General features: G+C 38.1%; 1 protein-coding gene across 1 annotated transcript in view; it reads left to right on the top strand.

The window, feature by feature from the left end:
* Positions 1 to 17,877, top strand: part of Wdr72 (WD repeat domain 72) — a 175,115-nt gene extending 157,238 nt beyond the window's left edge. The window contains exons 19-20 of the mRNA XM_042687832.1: positions 11,396 to 11,500; positions 16,163 to 17,877. Coding sequence (XP_042543766.1) covers positions 11,396 to 11,500; positions 16,163 to 16,218 — 161 coding nt within the window. The 3' untranslated portion in view covers positions 16,219 to 17,877. The remainder of the gene's footprint in view (positions 1 to 11,395; positions 11,501 to 16,162) is intronic.
* Positions 17,878 to 19,548: the final 1,671 nt, after the last annotated feature.

Genomic DNA, 19,548 nt, shown 5'->3' with positions numbered 1-19,548 from the left:
AGAGGGTATGGCAGAGCCAAACTCTTCCCACTGTGAGGGCCAGGAAGGGGAGAAAAAGATACTCCCTTTCTTAAAGTGGCTAACATTCTTTCCTGCCAAGATCTGCACAGATACTTAAAACATCATTTGGAGGCCATACAAAATTGTCAATAGAAGAAGACAGCCAAGGACAGCCAGAAGTGCAAGAGTCTGTCTTGCCCTGTCCCTAACGGTTCCCCAGGCCTCTGTGGCCTGCTGGCTGAGCGTGCCACACCCCTGTAAGATGGTAAATGACCAGCCCCATAATCCCAGCAGTTCCTCTCAGCCAGCTCTTTGGCTTTCACTGTTAAATTGGAGTGTTCTTTTCCTTTCTAACTACTTTTTGCCTGTTCTAGCTATCCAGAAACTATCAGTTGCAGTTTTGCTAACACTAGTAATAGCGTATTTAAAGACTAAACGTTAAAGGATCAAACTAGCTTGCTCTCTCTGTGCTATTTGGGTGGTGACAATCTTATCCCTTTCCCCTCTCCCATCTCTCCAGGAGAGATAAGGGAAGGGGAAGATGGCTCTCTGATTTGTCCCAGTGACGGTGAGCAGCCAGCAGAAACAGACACAGTTAATGCTCAGCTGCTCCAACCAGTCAAGCAAGCTCCCAAGTCCCAGCTGTGCCTCTTGATGTTTTCTGATTGCACCTACTCCTCAATCTGTGAACTGTTTTCTGGACCCAGATTCATCAAGCACTGCCGCTTTAAAAACGCACGCAGGCAGGCATCCTAGGATATGCCATTATAAGCTGCTGCCAGGGGATCTTCTAGGAGATAAATGGAATCTGTGTGAAGTAAATTAGTGTGAACCAGTCAATCTGAGTGTCAGCCTTGAGCCACTTCCATGGATAACTAGGCGGCTGACTGGAGGCCAGGCTCTGGTGCCATATGTGGGTTGGAATCTCAGATACTGTTTCACAGGATAAGGGGATTTCGGGGCTGTTTAGTCTTGGAAGAAGGCCAATTTGATCTGCTTTCCATTTGTCAATGAAATGGACTTCTAAAGCATTTTTGTTTACCTCCCTCCTCTTGCTGTACCTAATGCCCCTAAGTTGGACAACTTCCTTACTGGGGGGAAATAAGAGAAAGATGCCTAGGAAATAACCCCTTCCTCCTGGCAGAGCTGCCGCTGTATAAACTCCAACCATGCTGGGCTTCTTATAACTTCCCAATCTAAGATCTTTAGGGTTTTAAAACAAACTAACCATAATCTGACCACCACCCCCCCCCCCCTCAATTGACCTAAATCTCTTCTCCCTTTTTGTTTGGTTTTTATGTGTGTGGAATAAATCCATGTGATCTTTAATTCATGAAGCAAAGTAAAGTTCCTATGCAAAGGCAGAAGATCATGGTTCCCTGTAGATGCCCAGCACGGAAAATAGAATTTTGGCTATTAGAAGAAAGAAAAATCCCTTCTGTGACAATAGAACGAGAAAAACCTTTTAAATAGCTTAAGTATTCCTTGGGAAGAATTTAGAGACAAAGCATAGGAGGCACTAGAGCTATCAGAATTACTGTTTAATATGATAAAATGGTAAGTATAAATGGCTCTATTATGTAAAAATCGTGTTTCCATAATTCAGTATTCCTTTAGAGCTCTGAGTCTGTCCTTAAAAATCACACGAATTCATTTTATCTAGTTAAATGATGACCAGTCATCTTCATTTCTTTTTCCTTTTATTACATTAATAAAAATTTTATCACCTATTTCTGTGTAGAATGAAATACCAGTGATATGACTAAACAGAATTAAAAGGTTAGAATATTTTTAATCACATTTAGAGGAAAAATTTTTTAAGCATCTTCTCCTAGTGCTGTGGAAAAGATTTTGCTGTTTGTAGAAAGAGAAATCCATTTTGAAAACGAAACTTAGGCAAAACAATAATTGTTTAAAGACTGAATAAGTTTTTTTTTTAAATTTCTGGTCACCTTGCATAGAGTTATATGCCCCCATGCTGCTTCTGAGAACATTACATGAAGGTACCTCTGTTACGGGGTCCATGGAGACAGATTTTATATAAGACGCATTTCAGTACACAGAATTGTCTGTGGATGTTAAGATAGCATGAGTCATAGCAAAGATCAAACCAAATGCTTTAAAAATTGAGTGACCCTTTCCTTGAACTAATGAAACAAAAATGGGGTGTCCTGTGAGAACAAAATTTGTTTTATGCCTGTACAGAGAAGTGAAATCCCTGGGGCAGTTTTAACTTTGTGATTTATGAGGCTAAGCAAAAGAGTAGAAATCAGTGAATTTTCCTTTCTTTTGTAGGGGGTACATGTAATCTTTTGCAATGTGTGAGTCTCAGTTTCATTCCCTGAAGATGGGGGAAGTAAATGCCGTAGACTCGATGGTTTGGCCTGGAAATCTTGCTCAGTATGTTCCACCCAGTGTCTACCTCAAAATCCAGTGCTGCTCGAGTAGACTTCCTCCACCACCCCTGCTGTCCCTGGAGCAGTCAGTACATCATGATGTGGGGAAACGAGACAATGACGGAAACTGACATGGGTCAGACCCCCGTGTTCTTAGCCCAGTTTTCTGATTGTCCCACTAAAGGTTCCACTGTAACAGTGACGCTGCCCTCATGTCATCAGCCCCCCAAAAATTAATGATGCGGCTAAAATTCCAGTCCCACCAGCGTACCCAAAGAGGATGTGGTCATCAAATGTGAGATATAAAGAATATGATTAGAAATTCAATATAGGTCAGATGTATTAATAAAGACAGAAATATTAATTATAGGGCTAATGAAGATTTGATAGGAAAAGGGAGGGTTTGAGCTAGATATTTAATAAAGAGGGATATTTCGATAAAGACTTGAGAGCTGGGGGTGAGAAATGGTATTTATAGGCAAGGAGTGGACAAAAGCCCTGTTGCCAAAAAAATAATAATAATAAAGTAACATCATCCAATCATCATCGTCTAGTTGACACTCCATTATAAAAGTTCTTAAAAATCACTGACTCCCAGAATTCCCCATCACTGGTTGAATAGGGATCATTATGGGAGATGAATTTCTACATAGGAGCTACAAGATCAGATTTGGTTTTAAAGATCTGATATGTCTCAGTTTACAGAATGACTGGAAAGAGACATATCAACTTTGGGGCTATTCAATTAGTGACTCATAATGAAAAAGAGGGAAAGTATAATAATCATGACAGCTGATGGAAGTGGAAGTGAGAGTAGAATTAGTTGTAACAACTTAGCAAGTTTACAGATACCATTCCTATTGTTCTCCAGATTTACTTCCATATTGGAGTCTTCTAGAGATCTCACGTTGGTTCTTTAGCTCTGACTTCCTTAACACCTGCTCTCTTAAGCTTTATTGTGTTCTGTATGGTCTTCAAAGACTAGAGACATGCAGCGTTCACAGGCCTCATGGGCTCACTTGAATCTGAGACTCGCATCTAGATGATTTGTTGTGCCTCTCTTCCCTTTCCTAAAGCTTCTGCCTGCAGTTAGGCACCTTGCCTGCACTTTTCTGTTGGTACGAAGTCCATTTTTATGTCATTTCAATAAAAACAAACCACCTTCAGAGTTGCTAATCCTAATGGTACAAAATAGGGAAACCAACACCTTTCTTCCTTATATCCTACCTACTATTGATAAAGGACTGGAAAAGTAAGGAATAGATTAGATAATTTGATTTCCTGTTTTCCCTTTCCTGTCTGGGAAATGGAGGAGCTCTGATACTTGACGAATCATCTAAGACAGGGGTCTCCCCTGTGGCATAGACAAGGCTATCAGCTGGGAATCGGAGCCTGCCTCCCAACCATTTTCCCCACGCTGATGGTTTTGTCTTAGGTTCAGCCTGAGGAAAGAATTTCCTGCAGCTCTTAAGGTTTCAAATGCTAGTGCAAGTTGACATCTTCTTCTCTCACTGATTGAAGAGGTGAATGTTTCTGGTATTTTCCCTTATGGATAACTGTAGAATTTTGCTGTGGTTGAAATGCCCTGTGCTATGAATCTTTATCTTGTGTTCATATATAAATCATGTTTATCTCTAGTCTCAAATGCTAGCTTGATGCTCCTTTGATTGAAGGGTCTTTTGTTTTGCTGGCCTTCTTCTGCATTTTCAAATACAAGCAGGGAAGTTTATAAATTCCTCCTGTGGTCTCCCTTTACTGACTGCTCTTCAGTTTGTCAACACATGGGGATCTATTTGTTTTCTCCTTTTGAATCTATTCCTGCTTTTAACTTTTCTTGTACTTTGAATTGTAAGCAAACTACAGGATTTGGTCCTTATGAGAAAGGTCACATGACTTTTGCAGAACCTAAATGTCGTGAAGCATGTAATAATTTCCTTACATTCTTAAATCTCATTCATCATTTCCACTTCCCTTTAGGGTTGAAGGGCCCTTTGAGATAAAGGCGTTTGAGTCCTTCTTAAATAATTATCTCTATTGAGTATAAAATCAGGACTTCTCTAGATGATCTGACCATTCTGCTTCTTGCGTATGTTATTATCAGGTTATATGGATAATCACGCAAAACAGTAAGTGATGTTTTTCTGACTTATTTCCAACCTGTTTCTAATGTTGAGAGACCAAAGTGGAGAGAATTATTGTTGCTTTGTCTGCTCACCTGCTCAATGCCATTCTCCTTGGAACACTGCTTGCAAAGGGAATAGTCCTCTGAAAAGCACATAAAGACTAGGACAAAAAAAAAAAAAAGACTAGGACAAGTATTTAAAATGTCAGTAATTCTTATATGAAATAAGTAATTCATTTTTTAGAATTTAGATTCCTGTCGCTTGATTTGTTTATAGAAATATAATCTATGAGTTCTTTGGTTACTAAGACAAAAAGGTTATAGGAAATTATGTCTCATATGCACCATGATGATAAATGAAAGACATTAGTCTTGATCTTTCTAGAAAAGACATTTTTATGCCCAGAATAATTATTTTCTTCATAATACTCTGGAAAATAGCATACAATAAAAGCGATATTCACAAGTCATTTAAGATTTAAAGGTATTTAGTCCAAATTAGTATCTTCATTCCTATGCAATTAGGAAGTAAAATTAACACATGACAAATCTATCTTTTCAACTATTTCTGTATATTTAGTGACATGCAAACTTGAAATGTTTATAAAACAAGCAACTTCTTAACAACAAAGAAATTCAGCCCAACTTCTCATTGGTATCTGATTATTACTCTGCTTAAGACAGAAGAAACACAACAGGAAGAGAAGATCACTGCATTTTTCCCTGTTAATTTCCTGTTTCTGAGTTAAACATTTTTTCCTCTATCCTACTGTCTCAATTGATTATAACTGCCTTTCATGTTGTTGTACCGCATATATATAGACACACACATATACACACACATATGTGTGTGTGTGTATCAGGAAGATTTAGGAGTGCTCTTCCTTATAACATTTGAATTGAGGAAAATTCGATTCTCCTATCACACCTCTTTATAACCTTATCCCATTCATTTGGCAAAAAGAATCTCTTCATGCCTAGGAAACTGAAGCCAAGAAGGCACTAGTGTTCCTGTAGGAAAATAGAAATATTATCGAATTCAGAAAGGAAAAAAAAAAACCCTTCACAATCCCTGTTATTTCTAAGGCTAGACTAGTGGCCACTTACTTTTCCCCAATCCATTGAATAATATCTAGAGTGAGTGGTTGGTTCGCTGATCTTTCAAACACCCAAGCATCAGTGTGGAGGGTCTCAAAGAAGTCGTCCAACTCCTTCATTCTGTAAAAGAATCGGAGGCCAGGAAAATGGCATGGCATGCCCAAGGTCACATGATTAAAGTCAGAGGTGAGATTAAAAACCAAATATTCTTACACTTTGTTTGTTACTCAGACGCTCATCTCGATAGTGAAATTGTTTATATTCTTTTTTGTGCAATTTATACATATGTTTATTTCGGTACAAAATAGTAACAATTTTTCTTTTCCAAAATAAGGCAAATACGGTCTTTTATATGCTGACTGCCTCTTGGCCTGGATAATAGGTTGTCAGGGATACTTGGATAAGCTTGAGGTGTACGCCTTAAGCCCAACTTTGAGAGTTTACCCTTAAATTGCAAGTGAATTTAACCATTGCTTTTTTCATTCTCCAGAATCCTTACTGGTAGTTTCCCCCTCGTCATTCGATAAGTTCTCTTAAGTACTTACCTTGTGTCTTGCAATGCACTGGAAGTATAGCTCTTACTGCTTAGCAGCCGTATTAAAGCAGCTTACTGCTCAGATATCTGGTTAACAGAGAATGTTGACATTTGAGAGCAATGCAGCCATGCTGTAGATTGGGTAAACAATAGATAGCTCTTTCTCATCGCAATTTTCTTAGGTGATCCAGCTAGACTCCTCACATTAGGCACATTATGGACAAATAAATAATTTCCGTATGTTTGAGTAAAATAGCAAAGTTTATACTACTAGGTAAGGTTGTCAAAGTAAAAGCCAATGCTCACATCATTTTTCAAAATTCATTTCATGTTAAAAAGTATGTCATCCTTAAGCAATTCATACTAGAAAATATCCACTATCAGATAATAATATATCACATATACTTGCAGGATGATGGCAGAAACTCTTATTACTTAGTCATAAAGACGCATTAGATACCTAATTTTGTTTCTGGCATCTCTCTTTGATTTCTTTCTCCAGTTTTCAACCCACACCGAGGAAGACTGAAATCTGGCACAGGTGGTAGCTATTGCTATTTAGATGTGATCAAAACATTCCTACCACATGATTATCTCAGACAGATACTGTTTAAAGTAGGGGTAATGCATACTTGGTTATTTGGCTAGACTTGCTTTCCTGATAAGAAATCTTTCCAGAGAGAAGCTACTTTGTAAACTGCATTTGGAGTCTGTTCAGATGGCATCCTTTTTGTTTACAAACTTTTATCACTTAATTCTCTTCAAGGATTATGCTTCCCTCTAATTTTAAATATATTTCAGGGTATGTTGTATGTCCTGCCAGTTTTGTGTTAGCATTAACGTCTACTTGAATTTTTTTTTTTTCGTTTGAGGTTCACATTCAGATTAGGAAGAGAGATAAGTTTTCCAGTAGGAAAAGTGTTAGCTGCTGCTACCATTTTAAGCTAGAATATTTCAACGCAGTTCTTCCATTCCACAGGGCCTAACTCTGCAACCTCTGCATTATTCCCATGTCCAATCTTTATCTGGTACTATAGTAGTTTACTCCATTTGGCCAACTTGCCTAACTGTTGTATCTTCTTTTTAATGATTTTCTATAAATATCCCTGTTACTTCCAAATGTCTTTATAGATGATGAATGGGATCTCTTTTAAATCATTCGTATGTCATTGTATTGAAAACATTATTTGGAGCTCCAGAATTTTTTCACACTATGAATTGTGTTTGGATATAAGTGGCCCAGCTCAAAAGATCATGTGCTGATTATGAAAGTGGATGACAATTCTTTTCTAGTGGCTTCTCTCTTGTGGCTATTGGGGGATATTAGTCTTTTCTGGCTAGGCCTAGCCACTTTTAAAAGCAAATACTCTTTCTACAAATGGTGAAGAAAGGAAAGAGGGATTTTTAGAGGATAACTGAAGTGGTAGAGAAGCATTCCACCAGCCCTGCCACCACATTAAGAGAAAACGAATCCTTATAGGGTCTTCATGAATCCTCACAGGGCAGTCCTGGGTGTCGTTTTAAGAATACGGAACCACGTAAGAGATCTAGAAGAATTATATTGTAAAGGTTTTGGAAGCAAACATCCACGTAAAGCACATGAACTCCAGCCACTGAAGGTACTGAGAGATGTTTAGAACCTTGGCCTGGTGGACGCTGATGTTGTTGGGTGTGTGGGGAGAGGATGGAAGGGCCAGCATTGCATCACTGGTAAAACCATCAAGAAGATTTTATCTTGCTGGCTCCCATGCCTGCAATTGTGGACCGTTCCAGGACCCGTTACAGATGAAACACCCAGCTGATTTTAAGTTCAAGATGAGCCTAACAACCGATTTGCACTGTACTGATGCCAACCTCTGAAAGTGCCTTCAAAAACTTCTGAAAATACCCAAGAACTTTAGTGATGAGCTACAAATGGCCTTGGTTATTGATAAATAAAAGTCAATACGTGAAAGGACAACTTACTGTGATAAATGGGCCCACCATCAGTAAAGATCACATTATTGACTACCTAGGACCCAGGAAAAACTGTCTATAGTTGACTTCCACAGGTGAGAAGTGGCCAACAACATCAATTCTGGAAAAGCTGAAAGAGACAAGGGGGATTCATTAAAACACACACCATGCGGGCAGCAATACCAGCGTGTACATCTGCGGCACTAGGCCAAAAGTTCTTTAGCCGGGCCTATGTTCATATTCTTTAATGTAGATGAGTTCACTTTGGGTTTCCCATAATCCCTCCAAAAGGTCCAATTCAAATTTCATCTCTGTACTTATTGCAGAGAATTCTTCTCTGCCAAAATGAAATGCATGTTTTTCTTGGAATGTGGTCTCTAATGCCCCTATTAAACTCGTTGTGCTTCGACTAGATCGCAAGTCGTATGAGGGTACATTAACATTCCTTCATTTCTCTCTCCCTTGTGGTATAGCAAGACATTTTACCCATAATAAGCAGTAGATCAATATTTGTTGATTTCACCAGTTTTGAAATGATTCATTAGCAAAGCCTTGGTCACATATCATGTCAGAGTTAATGATGAAGCATCACAGGATGCACCCAAAAGAACAATTGCAAGGATTAGCCTTCCACATACACACACACATTACACATACCAGCAAAAAAAAGTAGAATGGCAGTAATTAACCTCTCCAGTGCCTGTACTCCCACGTGACATATTATGTCATTGTTTCTTCTATAGTGAGTTTAACTGAATGCTTTATGAACTGTAGAGTAAAAAGGACTTAAAATTTGAAAGCTAACCTGTAATTTAGCAAAATGCCTGAATAACCCTCTCTTGACATTTCCAAAAATCAGAGATTGAAGTAAAAAAAAAAACTGCATGTTACACATAACCATGAGAGTTTATGGATAAATCGACATCTAACTCTCTAGCCTTCTTGAGAGATTATATACATCATTTCATCCTGCATCTACTTTATTGCCATTAGAAATGGTTACAGGCATATATTTGTTATTTTAATACCAAATTCTCTTCCCCTTTGAAGTCTTTGATTTAGGACAGATCTTTAAATATTTGGGTGTTTGGTAAGTATTAGGAGGAATGAACAAATGAATGGGTGGGAGAAAGTGTTAAATTATGAAATAACATATTGGCTGACAAGTACAATGCATTTGTTCAAATAGATAGAGGTGCTACCCCATTGGCTTTCAGTAAAAGATTTAGCTACATAATTGATTCCCTATTGTAATTTAGAAAATGAATAAGAAAGATATATGGAGATAAAAAAAATCATTAAACAAGCCAGGAAATTTTGACCGCTGTAATAGTTTTCTGCAGCTTTGATGCATTTAAACTATTCCACTTAAACATCCCACAAAAATCTATGGATTCAAAAAAGTAATCTATAAGTATGATTTAAGCTGAGGAAAATTAAATTAAAGGCAGCTATATCCATGATTACCTAGGCTATGCATGCCTCTCCTTCTGAATCACACACTAAAAAAGCACATCACCATTTACAAATATGCATTTATGGCATTAAGTGAACAGATTTAACAGAATGACCATTGAAAGCACATACCCTCTTGGGTTAGCCAGACTTCTAGCCTAGATCCTCTGCTTTAGTCCTTTGTTAATTCATTTATCTCACAGATCCTCTTGAGAATAGCTGCTGTGGTCCAGGCCCTGTGAGCACTGAAAAATGAATGAAACAGATGTAACATCTATTTTGATTTTATAAATGACTTTTTAAAGAATTTTATACATATATGTAAGTACTTGATCAATATTTTTGATGAGAATTCTCTGCAATAAGTACTTTTGTATAGATACATGTACATATATATGTGTGTGTATATACAAATACGTACATATACACATATATCTATATATTCCCCCAAACAAAAGGTTTCTGAGAAGTAATGAATGCCCAGTATGCTCACTTCCACCAGACAAAGTTGTTTCTGTGTCCCATGAGGGCTGATGATACTGTCTAGAGGGAATATTCGACCAGAATTACATTACTAGTCTCCTCCAAAGTGTGTCTGTGTGAGCCTTGGAGTGTAACTCCAACACTGCACATGTGCCATTACAGCGAGCAGAAGAGTGTGGCAGGTGTGACCGCTGCTAAGGCACCTCGGTGTCACTCACAGTGTGAAGTAGCACCGTCTCCAGCCTCCATGCTGTGTCTCTCATCTCCTAATGGAGATTTAGTAACAATGGCCCTATGCCAACAAACATTTTCTGTCCAGCTTCTATAAAGGTATATTTGGTTATTATATATTTACTGCTTATAAATATGGTGGGTGGGTGTTTGTGTGTTATCAAGAGCTGAAGAGACAGTGCTGGTGTTCACTACAGGAACTTATAATGCATCAGATTCCGTCATGCTCAATATACAAGTGTCTGTGTGCCTGTTTGTGCATGTGTCTTCATACTCCGGCTTCCCATTAGTGTGACATAATATATATGATTAGAGGCTTGTCTTACCTGTCTTGATTCACTAAATTCCTTCACAAAGACAAAGCTTAACTTTCCCAATAGATTGCTAGAAAAAAAATCTGGGAATGTGACTTCCGGAGGTAATTGAGACTGCATATCACACCTGTGGGAAATGGAGAACTTAGGGCCTGTTCCTTAAACAGAGTGAGTGTGGTATGTTCAGAGGAAAGGTTAGACTCCTGTACTCACTTCTGTTTCTGGACATAATTCACACTTAGGAAACACCAACACAGGGCAAGTCATTGAAAGATATGCAGCTCAAAATTCCAGCCCTCTGTGTCTACCCTGTATTCCAAGATTTCTTTCATGTTCAGTACTGTCTTTAATACAAGAACCAAAACGAATACCAAATGTTCATTAGCTGTGATTTGTGTGACAAAGGAAGCCTTGTCACCAGGGTAAAGCTGATCTTTCTAATGGAGTAGTCTCATGTTCTTCTCTGTGTCCTGTTGCCATTAATTGACTATGTTGTTTTAGATTTATGCACTAAAATTACGATTTCTACTTCTGAAGGCATCACTTAGTTACTTGGTAGCTTTTAAGCTGATGCCGTGGACTTATTTTTCTTCTAAGATAAAGTCACATCTATAGATTTTGCAACTAATTACATGTCTGCCAATAAATACTTAGAGGATACATTTTATTTCAATTTATTATTTGTGTTTACATAGCAGGTCCTTAGAAACAATCTGTGGGACTGAAATGTTCTAATGGTGTTTGCTACTACTTATTCATCGTCCTCTTTCTCTTCCCTTTCTCTCTGTCTTGCTTTTTTTAATAGCTCTAGTCTGTCCGGTCAAGCATGACAGCAACTCAAACTCGGCAAACTTCCAAGATGGTGAGGACATGCCTGACAGATGTGTCTTAGAAGAGTCTGAGAGTCCAGGTGAAAGCCATTTAAAAATAGTCAAATATAAAATGATAAATTTGACACCGCTTTGGGGTCCTTGGGAGGGTGCTGGGAGAGGGGACATGGTGATGCTGTTTTCTCTTAGCAGCTGCACTGTCAAATTAATGGTCACCTCCAGAGGTCACGGTGTGGAGCTGTTATCTTTTCCTCTTTCATCAAGAATTCAGTTGGAAGAAGTACAAAGGCTTTATGGCTGAGAAGGGAAGCTGACACTATTAGTTCATTATCATCAATTTTAAGCTTAACTGGTTAATACATGCAGAGATCGGAAACTAGAGAAATGTTGGCATTTTTAAATGTTTCAACTAATGAGATCTAACAAGAGTCAGGCAGAAATGGAGAAAAAAGAGGAATTGTGTCCGCATTACGATTTTACCTTTCTAAAAGCAAATGGGGAAAAGAGCATTTTGGCTTGACCGGAAGGGTTGTTTTCAAAGAAGAGAAAAATGGTAAGCCTCTGTCACACCATAAAGTGGACTCTACGCCAGAGTATTTTTAGGTTCTTTGTGGAACGAACAGACAAAAACATACTGGAGGGATGCAGCCAGAAAGCCGGAGCATAGATTTTTGTTGTTGTTGTTTTGAAGTATACCTAATTTTAATGAGTAATTAAGTTGTTTTTTTTTTAATCTTGCAAAAGTCAAATGCCATTCCAGAATCATTACAAAGCCCAAAGATGCTCAAAGGTATCCATTACCCTGAAGGACAGAGCCACAGGATCTCCCCCACTCACACGATGAACATTTCTCCTCCCAGCATTATTCTGGCACTGGTGTACTCTCCACCCTCTCACAGCCTTGTGTGCTGATCCATGTATCATATTTTTGATTCATCCTCTCTGTGGCCTGTCAGCTTAGTTAAGAGATTTCCAAATCTTGTTGCCTTTGCTGACAGGGGCAGCTGCAAACAGTCCCCTGATCCTTCCCTGAGGAGAGCTACTGAGATTTAATTTTCAGTGAAAGGTGCAGCCTGCAATCTATGTCAGGTCCCCTAAGTCATCTTAGAACCCCAACAGACCAGTGGTGATGGCATTGTATATCAGTCCCCTCTTATGCCTGATTCCTCAAAAGATGAACCTCTGCTGGGCAGCGGTGCTCAACCCAACTTCTGCCGCAGGACCCCATGGCACAGCAGTGTTGAGCAGTGACAGCAGTTTTTAGTGAACAAAGTAGCTTCTATCCTGGCCGAAGTGTGGATCTGTCTCACTGGAGAAGTGAGAGGGTAAAGGTAGAAATAAATTTCTATAATAAAAATTATTTTTAAATGACTTAGTTTCAAATCTTTGTAGTTAGACAAGTTTAGTTTAAAAGTGTCTTAGTGTAAATCTTTCCTACCAACCAGTTATTCAAGCGATAATTACATAAGTGCCTCTTGTTTTTGACCCAAAAAAAAAAAAATAGATCAGCATTAAACCACTTAAAAAAGTAGAATAAATTTCCCTCTCCCCATAATATGAGTTGGATTCAAGAGTAGCATGCTCTACCTGACTGATGCAAACAAAAGGACAGATCAAAAATAGAAAGGTTAATTAAAAGACATAGGTGCTGATAATCATAACTTACAAGGAAGTGAGTACTCTTCTATACATCGGACATCATTAAACTGGTAATAAAGAATGAATTACTCGGGCTTTTCCCTCTGTCCATTCCTGCATTTTAAGACTTCTCACCTTATAGGCCTAGAAACCTCTGGAGGCTTCACTACTGGTCTCACTGCCTTCCACTGAGAATTTGTGGCTTGGTTGTCATGGAGACATCGTATTTCTCCAAGAATTGCTCATATTGATCCGTGGCCAGGCGTAAATGGCCAGGCGAGTGTGAGGAATAAAGGGGGCTGGGCAGTCCTATAAAAATGACCAGGGCTTGTGGGCTGGAAATAAGCTCATAGCAAACACTTAGGTAAAAAAGAAAGAAGCAGTTTCGTTTTGTTTCAGGATTTCTTTCTGCACTTTGGACCATTGTCTCCTTTCAGCATGAACTGAAAGAAACTTGTTAGTCACTTGTCATGTCAGATCTTTGGTGCTTGTCCTGCCTGACACAGCTGTCAGCCTTCCAGCTCTGTGCAGTTCAGGGACACACAACAAAGAGGCAGTGACATGAATTATTTATTGCTCCTTGTGTGGATAAAATTCTGTGATAAGAAATTAAGACACTTCTGACAGAGGTGCTTGTTTAGTAAGAAAGATTTTGATGAGACCGTGCATTTCCCTGAACTAGAAATATTCGGCAGGCAGAATTCTCAGAACAGGATAGCGTGGACAGTCCGCTTTGTGTCTCTTGTTTGAATTTGGTGGCACAGAAGACTTTTTTGAACTATAAAAATATGACTGCCTGCCTTTAAAGATGCAAAAATGTTCATTCATCTACAACTGTAGGGGCCCCAAAATGCTACCCATTATTCTAGTGATTTAGTTACCTGTTTGCCACAAGCAAGAGGTATTTCTCTGGAAAATATTACCTACCTTTGGGAAGGTGTCATTAAGCTGGTAGAGGTGTTTCATTCAGTAGCTTAAAAAACTGCATTAGCATATACTCTTTAGCATATTCATTTCTCTATATAGAAAAGAATGCATGCAAATCTAAATACATGGTTCTAGCCATTTTCAGCTGGAATCTTACCACTTCTTTAAAATTCCTTTTAACATTTTCACACATAAGCAAAATCCTCCAGTTACAGAGTTCAATGTAGTTACATAGTTTTACCTATGCAGGGCTAAATGACTCATATACTAATAAGCACATCATTTAAAATAACTACATGAATTGAACAGCACACAGAAAATGAAAACAAAAATCATTTTTCCATTCAAACGCAATACAAAAAATATTTCTTGTATTCTTTCTAGCTTTTCCGTTGCATATCCTCTGACCATTATTTAGTTTAGTTATGGCTTCATACTGAAAAAAATTAACTCACTTTCGTACATAGAAGGCAAGAGAGACGCTGAAACACAGAAGAACTAAACTTAGATTTTTGAAGAGTTGAAGCTAATACTTTTTAATGTCAGTAGCTTTTATAGATCGTTAGTAAAATCACATTTTTGAAATTTGTATAAAATAGGGAGATGGACCAGGTGAATTATCTTTGAACATGATGGGTGTTGAATTCACTGGAGAGTTTCTTTTTACATTGACTTCACTCCTTCTCCAGCACGGCACAGACCAAGATGGTCCATTTGTAAGTAAGCTGCAGTCTGCATATAGGTCACAACTTAGATGGAGGAGTGGATGTTCACCTGCTCTCTAGAGTGCTGTACCTTATTCATCATGCCATTGTGATCACTTTATTGGTTCAAGCTGTATACCCAGGTGAGTGCCTGGAGTCCATTAAGGTTGGCAAAGCACCTTTAGACCAGAGCATTCCTGTTACTTTGACCCTGCTAGTGAACCTGGAGGTCTTATCTGATGGGGGAAAGTATCCCTCAGTAGTGTCTTTCCTTTGGAATAATTCATTAGCAAAGAGTTTTGACTCACAAGTGAATCCCAGGTTGGAGTTTCTATCTTAGACTTTTTGAAGTCTGCTTGCTCCTTTGCTGGCATTTATACGTTCCTGAAACCTGAGGGAATAACAGATGTCTAGTAATAGAAGAACCAAGACAATATGAACTTTAAGCTCCATTTGTATTTGTGATTTTAGTGCCATTTGGGCTTTCTTTCTTGGCTCTTTAAACCCTGCTTGCTTCTAAGATTGAAATCTATCTTCACAAAAAAAAAAATAGTCCAGTTGCATCAACATCTTATTAACTGTTTGCTATAGTGTTTCAAGTTCAACCCTTATTCTCCAGAATATTTGGCGTCCTTCATCTTTGCATTAAAGTGATTTTAAAAAAAACCATAGTGCAACATTTCATATTTTTATGCAAGTATTGGTGAAAGACACCAAGCTTTTATCACTTTATTGGCTTAGAAAATTAAGAGTTTTACTCCCTACATTTAAATTTAACTTCAGCTGAAATAATAGTGGCAAGAGAGATCTTGGAAGTACCAAAAAAAACTGCATTCATATAAGTTGTCACATCAGTTCTGAAGTAGTTGGTAATCAGTATGCATTCTGCCATTAATAGAACATTTTAGTGGCTTTTACGTAGCACGTTATGCGTGTGGATCTATATACATCATTGTCAATCAATACTACATTTGCATGAGTCTGATGAGCAAAACCAGATTTCTCAGAATTTCCAGAGGACAAATACATTGTGAAAGGCCCGAGTGGATTTTTTTTCCTGTTACTATTCTGGCTCATGAATCACCAGCAGAAGCCAGGTAACAGAAAGTAGGACAGATTTGGGACTGGAGTGCTGGAGATGGCTGATGATGATGTATGAAGCAGAAAAATGCGGACCGTATGAACGGCGCATCAATCACAGCCTTCGCGAACACACTTCTTACGGTGGGTGCTATAAAAGAAAACAATTACAATAGCACAAGTTCTTTCCGCTGATCATATTTAACTGTTTACCTTGTGTATAAAACAAGAGTGTGTTTACTATGGAATGTATTTTATTTCAAGAGGGAAAACATTCTAAGCTATACTTTTATTGTTTCTGCCGTCATTTCCCTCATCCTTTCTCTCCATCACTCAACTAACCTATAGTCAACCATATAACCCAGATAATCTGGTTCGTTTTTTTCTCCCTAGGTCAACCAAGACGCCACCCATGGGTAGCAAAGGTGTGTGCCTGCAAGATGTGCTAAATGAAACTGTAGACTTTGGATCTAAACAAATGAAGAAAATAAAAGCAACGCTGTTCCTGTTCTGTAATGGAATGGATAATGCTTTCGAGTGTATTTAAAGAACATACCCAAATTCTCACTCTAGAAAATCACAGCCATTCTACATTCCTCATTTTGTTAATATTTTCAACAAGAAGTGCCAATCCACAAATACAAGAAAGCACTACTTTAGGTTCTCTCCCATTTCTGAGCTCCTGAACTACTTAATAAGCAGCCTAAAAGCCAATGTAACACACAATATTACAGGTAATGTTGCTTGAGGGTATTTCAGTTAAAACCCTAGATTTGTTAGGTTAGGACATTTTGTCTTAGTAAATACTTCAATTCAGACCAACCACTGTACTAAATCGCACCCCTAAGCATGAAGTGTTGTCAACAAATAAGTAGCTCCATTTAGTCATCAATTAATCCAAATAAGTGACACACAGGGTAACAGTGGCCAGCCTTGAGCAGTCTCATTAGTTTTCACTTTTAATGACATCGAGGCTGATGTCTTTGGCTAAAGGGTGATGCTCTTAGCCGTATAGATGTGATCTAGAGAGGGGAGCCTACTTGATTCTTACTAAGTTTCAACTCTTGCAGTTCTTTTCCCAGAAAGAGTTGTGACTGGCAGGAATTCTAAAACTAAAATATGCAAAGCAATATAAATAGGAACTGACATAAAGTGCCTATCTACTAATGCCTTCACAGTAACGTATTTTCTGTGATTTATATTGTACAGTTCCTCAATTTGTAGAAAAATCAAGGATTGTTAATTTACATATATTGTGAATACAAATATGTTCCTAATCCATAGGAAAATGAAAATATTACATGCATATGATGTAGCTTTCTCTAACCAAGGTAGTACAAATCACTTCAACTCAATAAACAGTTTTGGAAGACAGCCTACACAGGGAGCTGTGGGGAGAGCGCGGAGGGCATCCAATACCTTCTTCCTCTTCCCACGATTCCTTCTCCCTTTCTCCCTACATGTCTCCTCCCCTTCCTTTTTTCCACTTTTAATATTTCACTTTAGAAGACTAGAGAATTACTTAAATTTCTAACATATGTAATGGAAATGGCATGGTATCTACTTTTTAGGACATATAATTCATGGTTGACCTGAATGAAAATACTAGAAATAGATTCCTTTAAAGTAGGTGAAAGTTTTATGCTCTAAAATATAATGTCCCTGCTTGACATCACTTGAGTTCTTCCTAGGAAAAGATAATGTGTTATTAATATGAATAACTGTGGAAAACTGGGATCCTTTGGAGATGGGCATCCTTTTGTCCTTTTTGAAACAGTCAAAGCCGCTTGAAATAGAGGGAGGCTGTAAGTTAGCTAATGCAGTAGATTATCTTGCATGCCACGAGCATGGGTTAAATTGTATTTGCATGTTCAAGTTCCACTATGCTGACTGGAAATAATCTTGTGCTTGTGCTTGGCTGCTGCTCTACCACTTGAGTCACACCTTCAGTCCTGTGTTTGGCTGGTTATTTTTTATATAAGGTCTCATGAACTTTTCTAGTAAGATGCCTCCTGAGCAGCTAAGATTGCAGGTGTGCGCCACTTGAGCCTGGCTTAACAACAGTTCTGGTTTTTTGTTTTTGTCAGTCGTGGGGCTTGAACTATGGGCCTGAGCGCTGTCCCTCAGTTCTTCAGCTCAAGGCTAGTGCTCTACCATTTGAGCTACAGCACCACTTCCGGTTTTCTGGTGGTTTATTAGAGATAAGAGTTTCAAGGACTTTCCTGCTGGGCTGGCTTTGAACCTCGATCTTCAGATTTCAGCTAGGATTACAGACGTGAGCCACCAGCGCCCGGCTAACAACAGTTTTAACCTTAGTATTTTTTTTTAAAGCCAGTTTTACTTATTCTTAGCATTATTTTCAGGTCTAAGGTAATATTTTATGATGTCACCAGTGATAGAAAATTAGAAATGGAATCAATTTTTCAACATATTTTCATACATGATCACATAAAGTGACTCAAAAGTTAAAACTTACCAAGTAAGTTTTATAGTCTGTCTTTATCAATATCAATTCTGAAGGCCAATACCATACATAACTAGCAAAATGTTTAACAATGAGAGTTTTAGAGAGATTCAAATTATACTTCTTTATATACAAGTGTATTTTATGACACAAATCTACTGATCTGTTTTAAAATGCTTGCTTTTTATATTGCCTTATGTTCAACATATTTCATTAATTTGTGTCATGGGGAAATTTGAAGAAGCGTACTGTAACCGCGAAGCAGAATAGACCGCAGCACAACGCTCAGAAACCGGAACTGATTTCTTGGACTTGGTGCTTGCCCTTTTGTACATCTGGTCTTACATAACCAGTGGAGTAAGTGTATCAGCGAACATGTTTGCATCCAGTTTGCCTGTCATTTTAACAACATTAAACACAATCTTGGGTTGCTTTCTGGTAATCATCCTGGTGATATTTATAAATATATGCATCTATAGAGCGTGTCCCTCCTAAGCAATTTTCAAATGTGTAAACTTGGATTCTTTTACTTACTGTCATGGTGAAGGTTGGCTGTGCCATGTGTGACCTGGAAGGAAGGCATGAGGGGCTGAGGGAGGGCTTTCCTGCATGTGTCCAGGCAGTGTGGTCTTCTCACAGCTTTGTTCATCCACACTGGCGAGTTTCCTTATAAAGGCCATACAAAGGTTCTTTATGAGATGGTTTATAAACGGCATGGTGAACACTCTAAAAAGCCTCAAATGCAAGATAAATATATTATTAATACAATTAGGAGGCCTCAGACCTCAAACATCCTCTTGCTATTTTAGAAACTAAGGGGATATTTGGAACATGTCACTGTTAGAACAATGGTAGGAATTTTTAGCTAAGTATTACTATTCTATCTTTTAATAGTAGCATTTGAGATGATGCTAATTTCCTTATATACCATTTTATTTACTATATTTTATAACTTCATAGTTATTTAAGTCAATGTTTTAGAAAAGAGATCGTTTCTCTTCAGTCTTTAAAATGCACATTATAATAATGAAGTTTTTAAAAATTAACCACAGTTAAAATGGTTGAGATTACATTAATTCCAATTGATTTTAAAGCCTGATTTTCACAGAATGTACTCATAACTTTAAATTTTTTGACCTGCATATTTTGATTGCTCAGTTATCTAAAAACTGGGTTAAACGCTTTCATTCTTTTTTTTTTTTTTTTGTCGGTTGTGGGGCTTGAACTCTGGGCCTGAACACTGTCCCTCAGCTCTTCAGCTCAAGGCTAGCGCTCTACCACTTGAGCTACAGCGCCACTTTGGGTTTTCTGGTAG

This window comes from Dipodomys spectabilis, unplaced genomic scaffold, assembly GCF_019054845.1.
Source record: "Dipodomys spectabilis isolate Male_0828 unplaced genomic scaffold, ASM1905484v1 ptg000108l, whole genome shotgun sequence".
NCBI lineage: Eukaryota > Metazoa > Chordata > Mammalia > Rodentia > Heteromyidae > Dipodomys > Dipodomys spectabilis.
The sequence above is the reverse complement of the archived record's forward strand: the minus strand, read 5'-3'. Positions and strand labels throughout refer to the sequence as shown.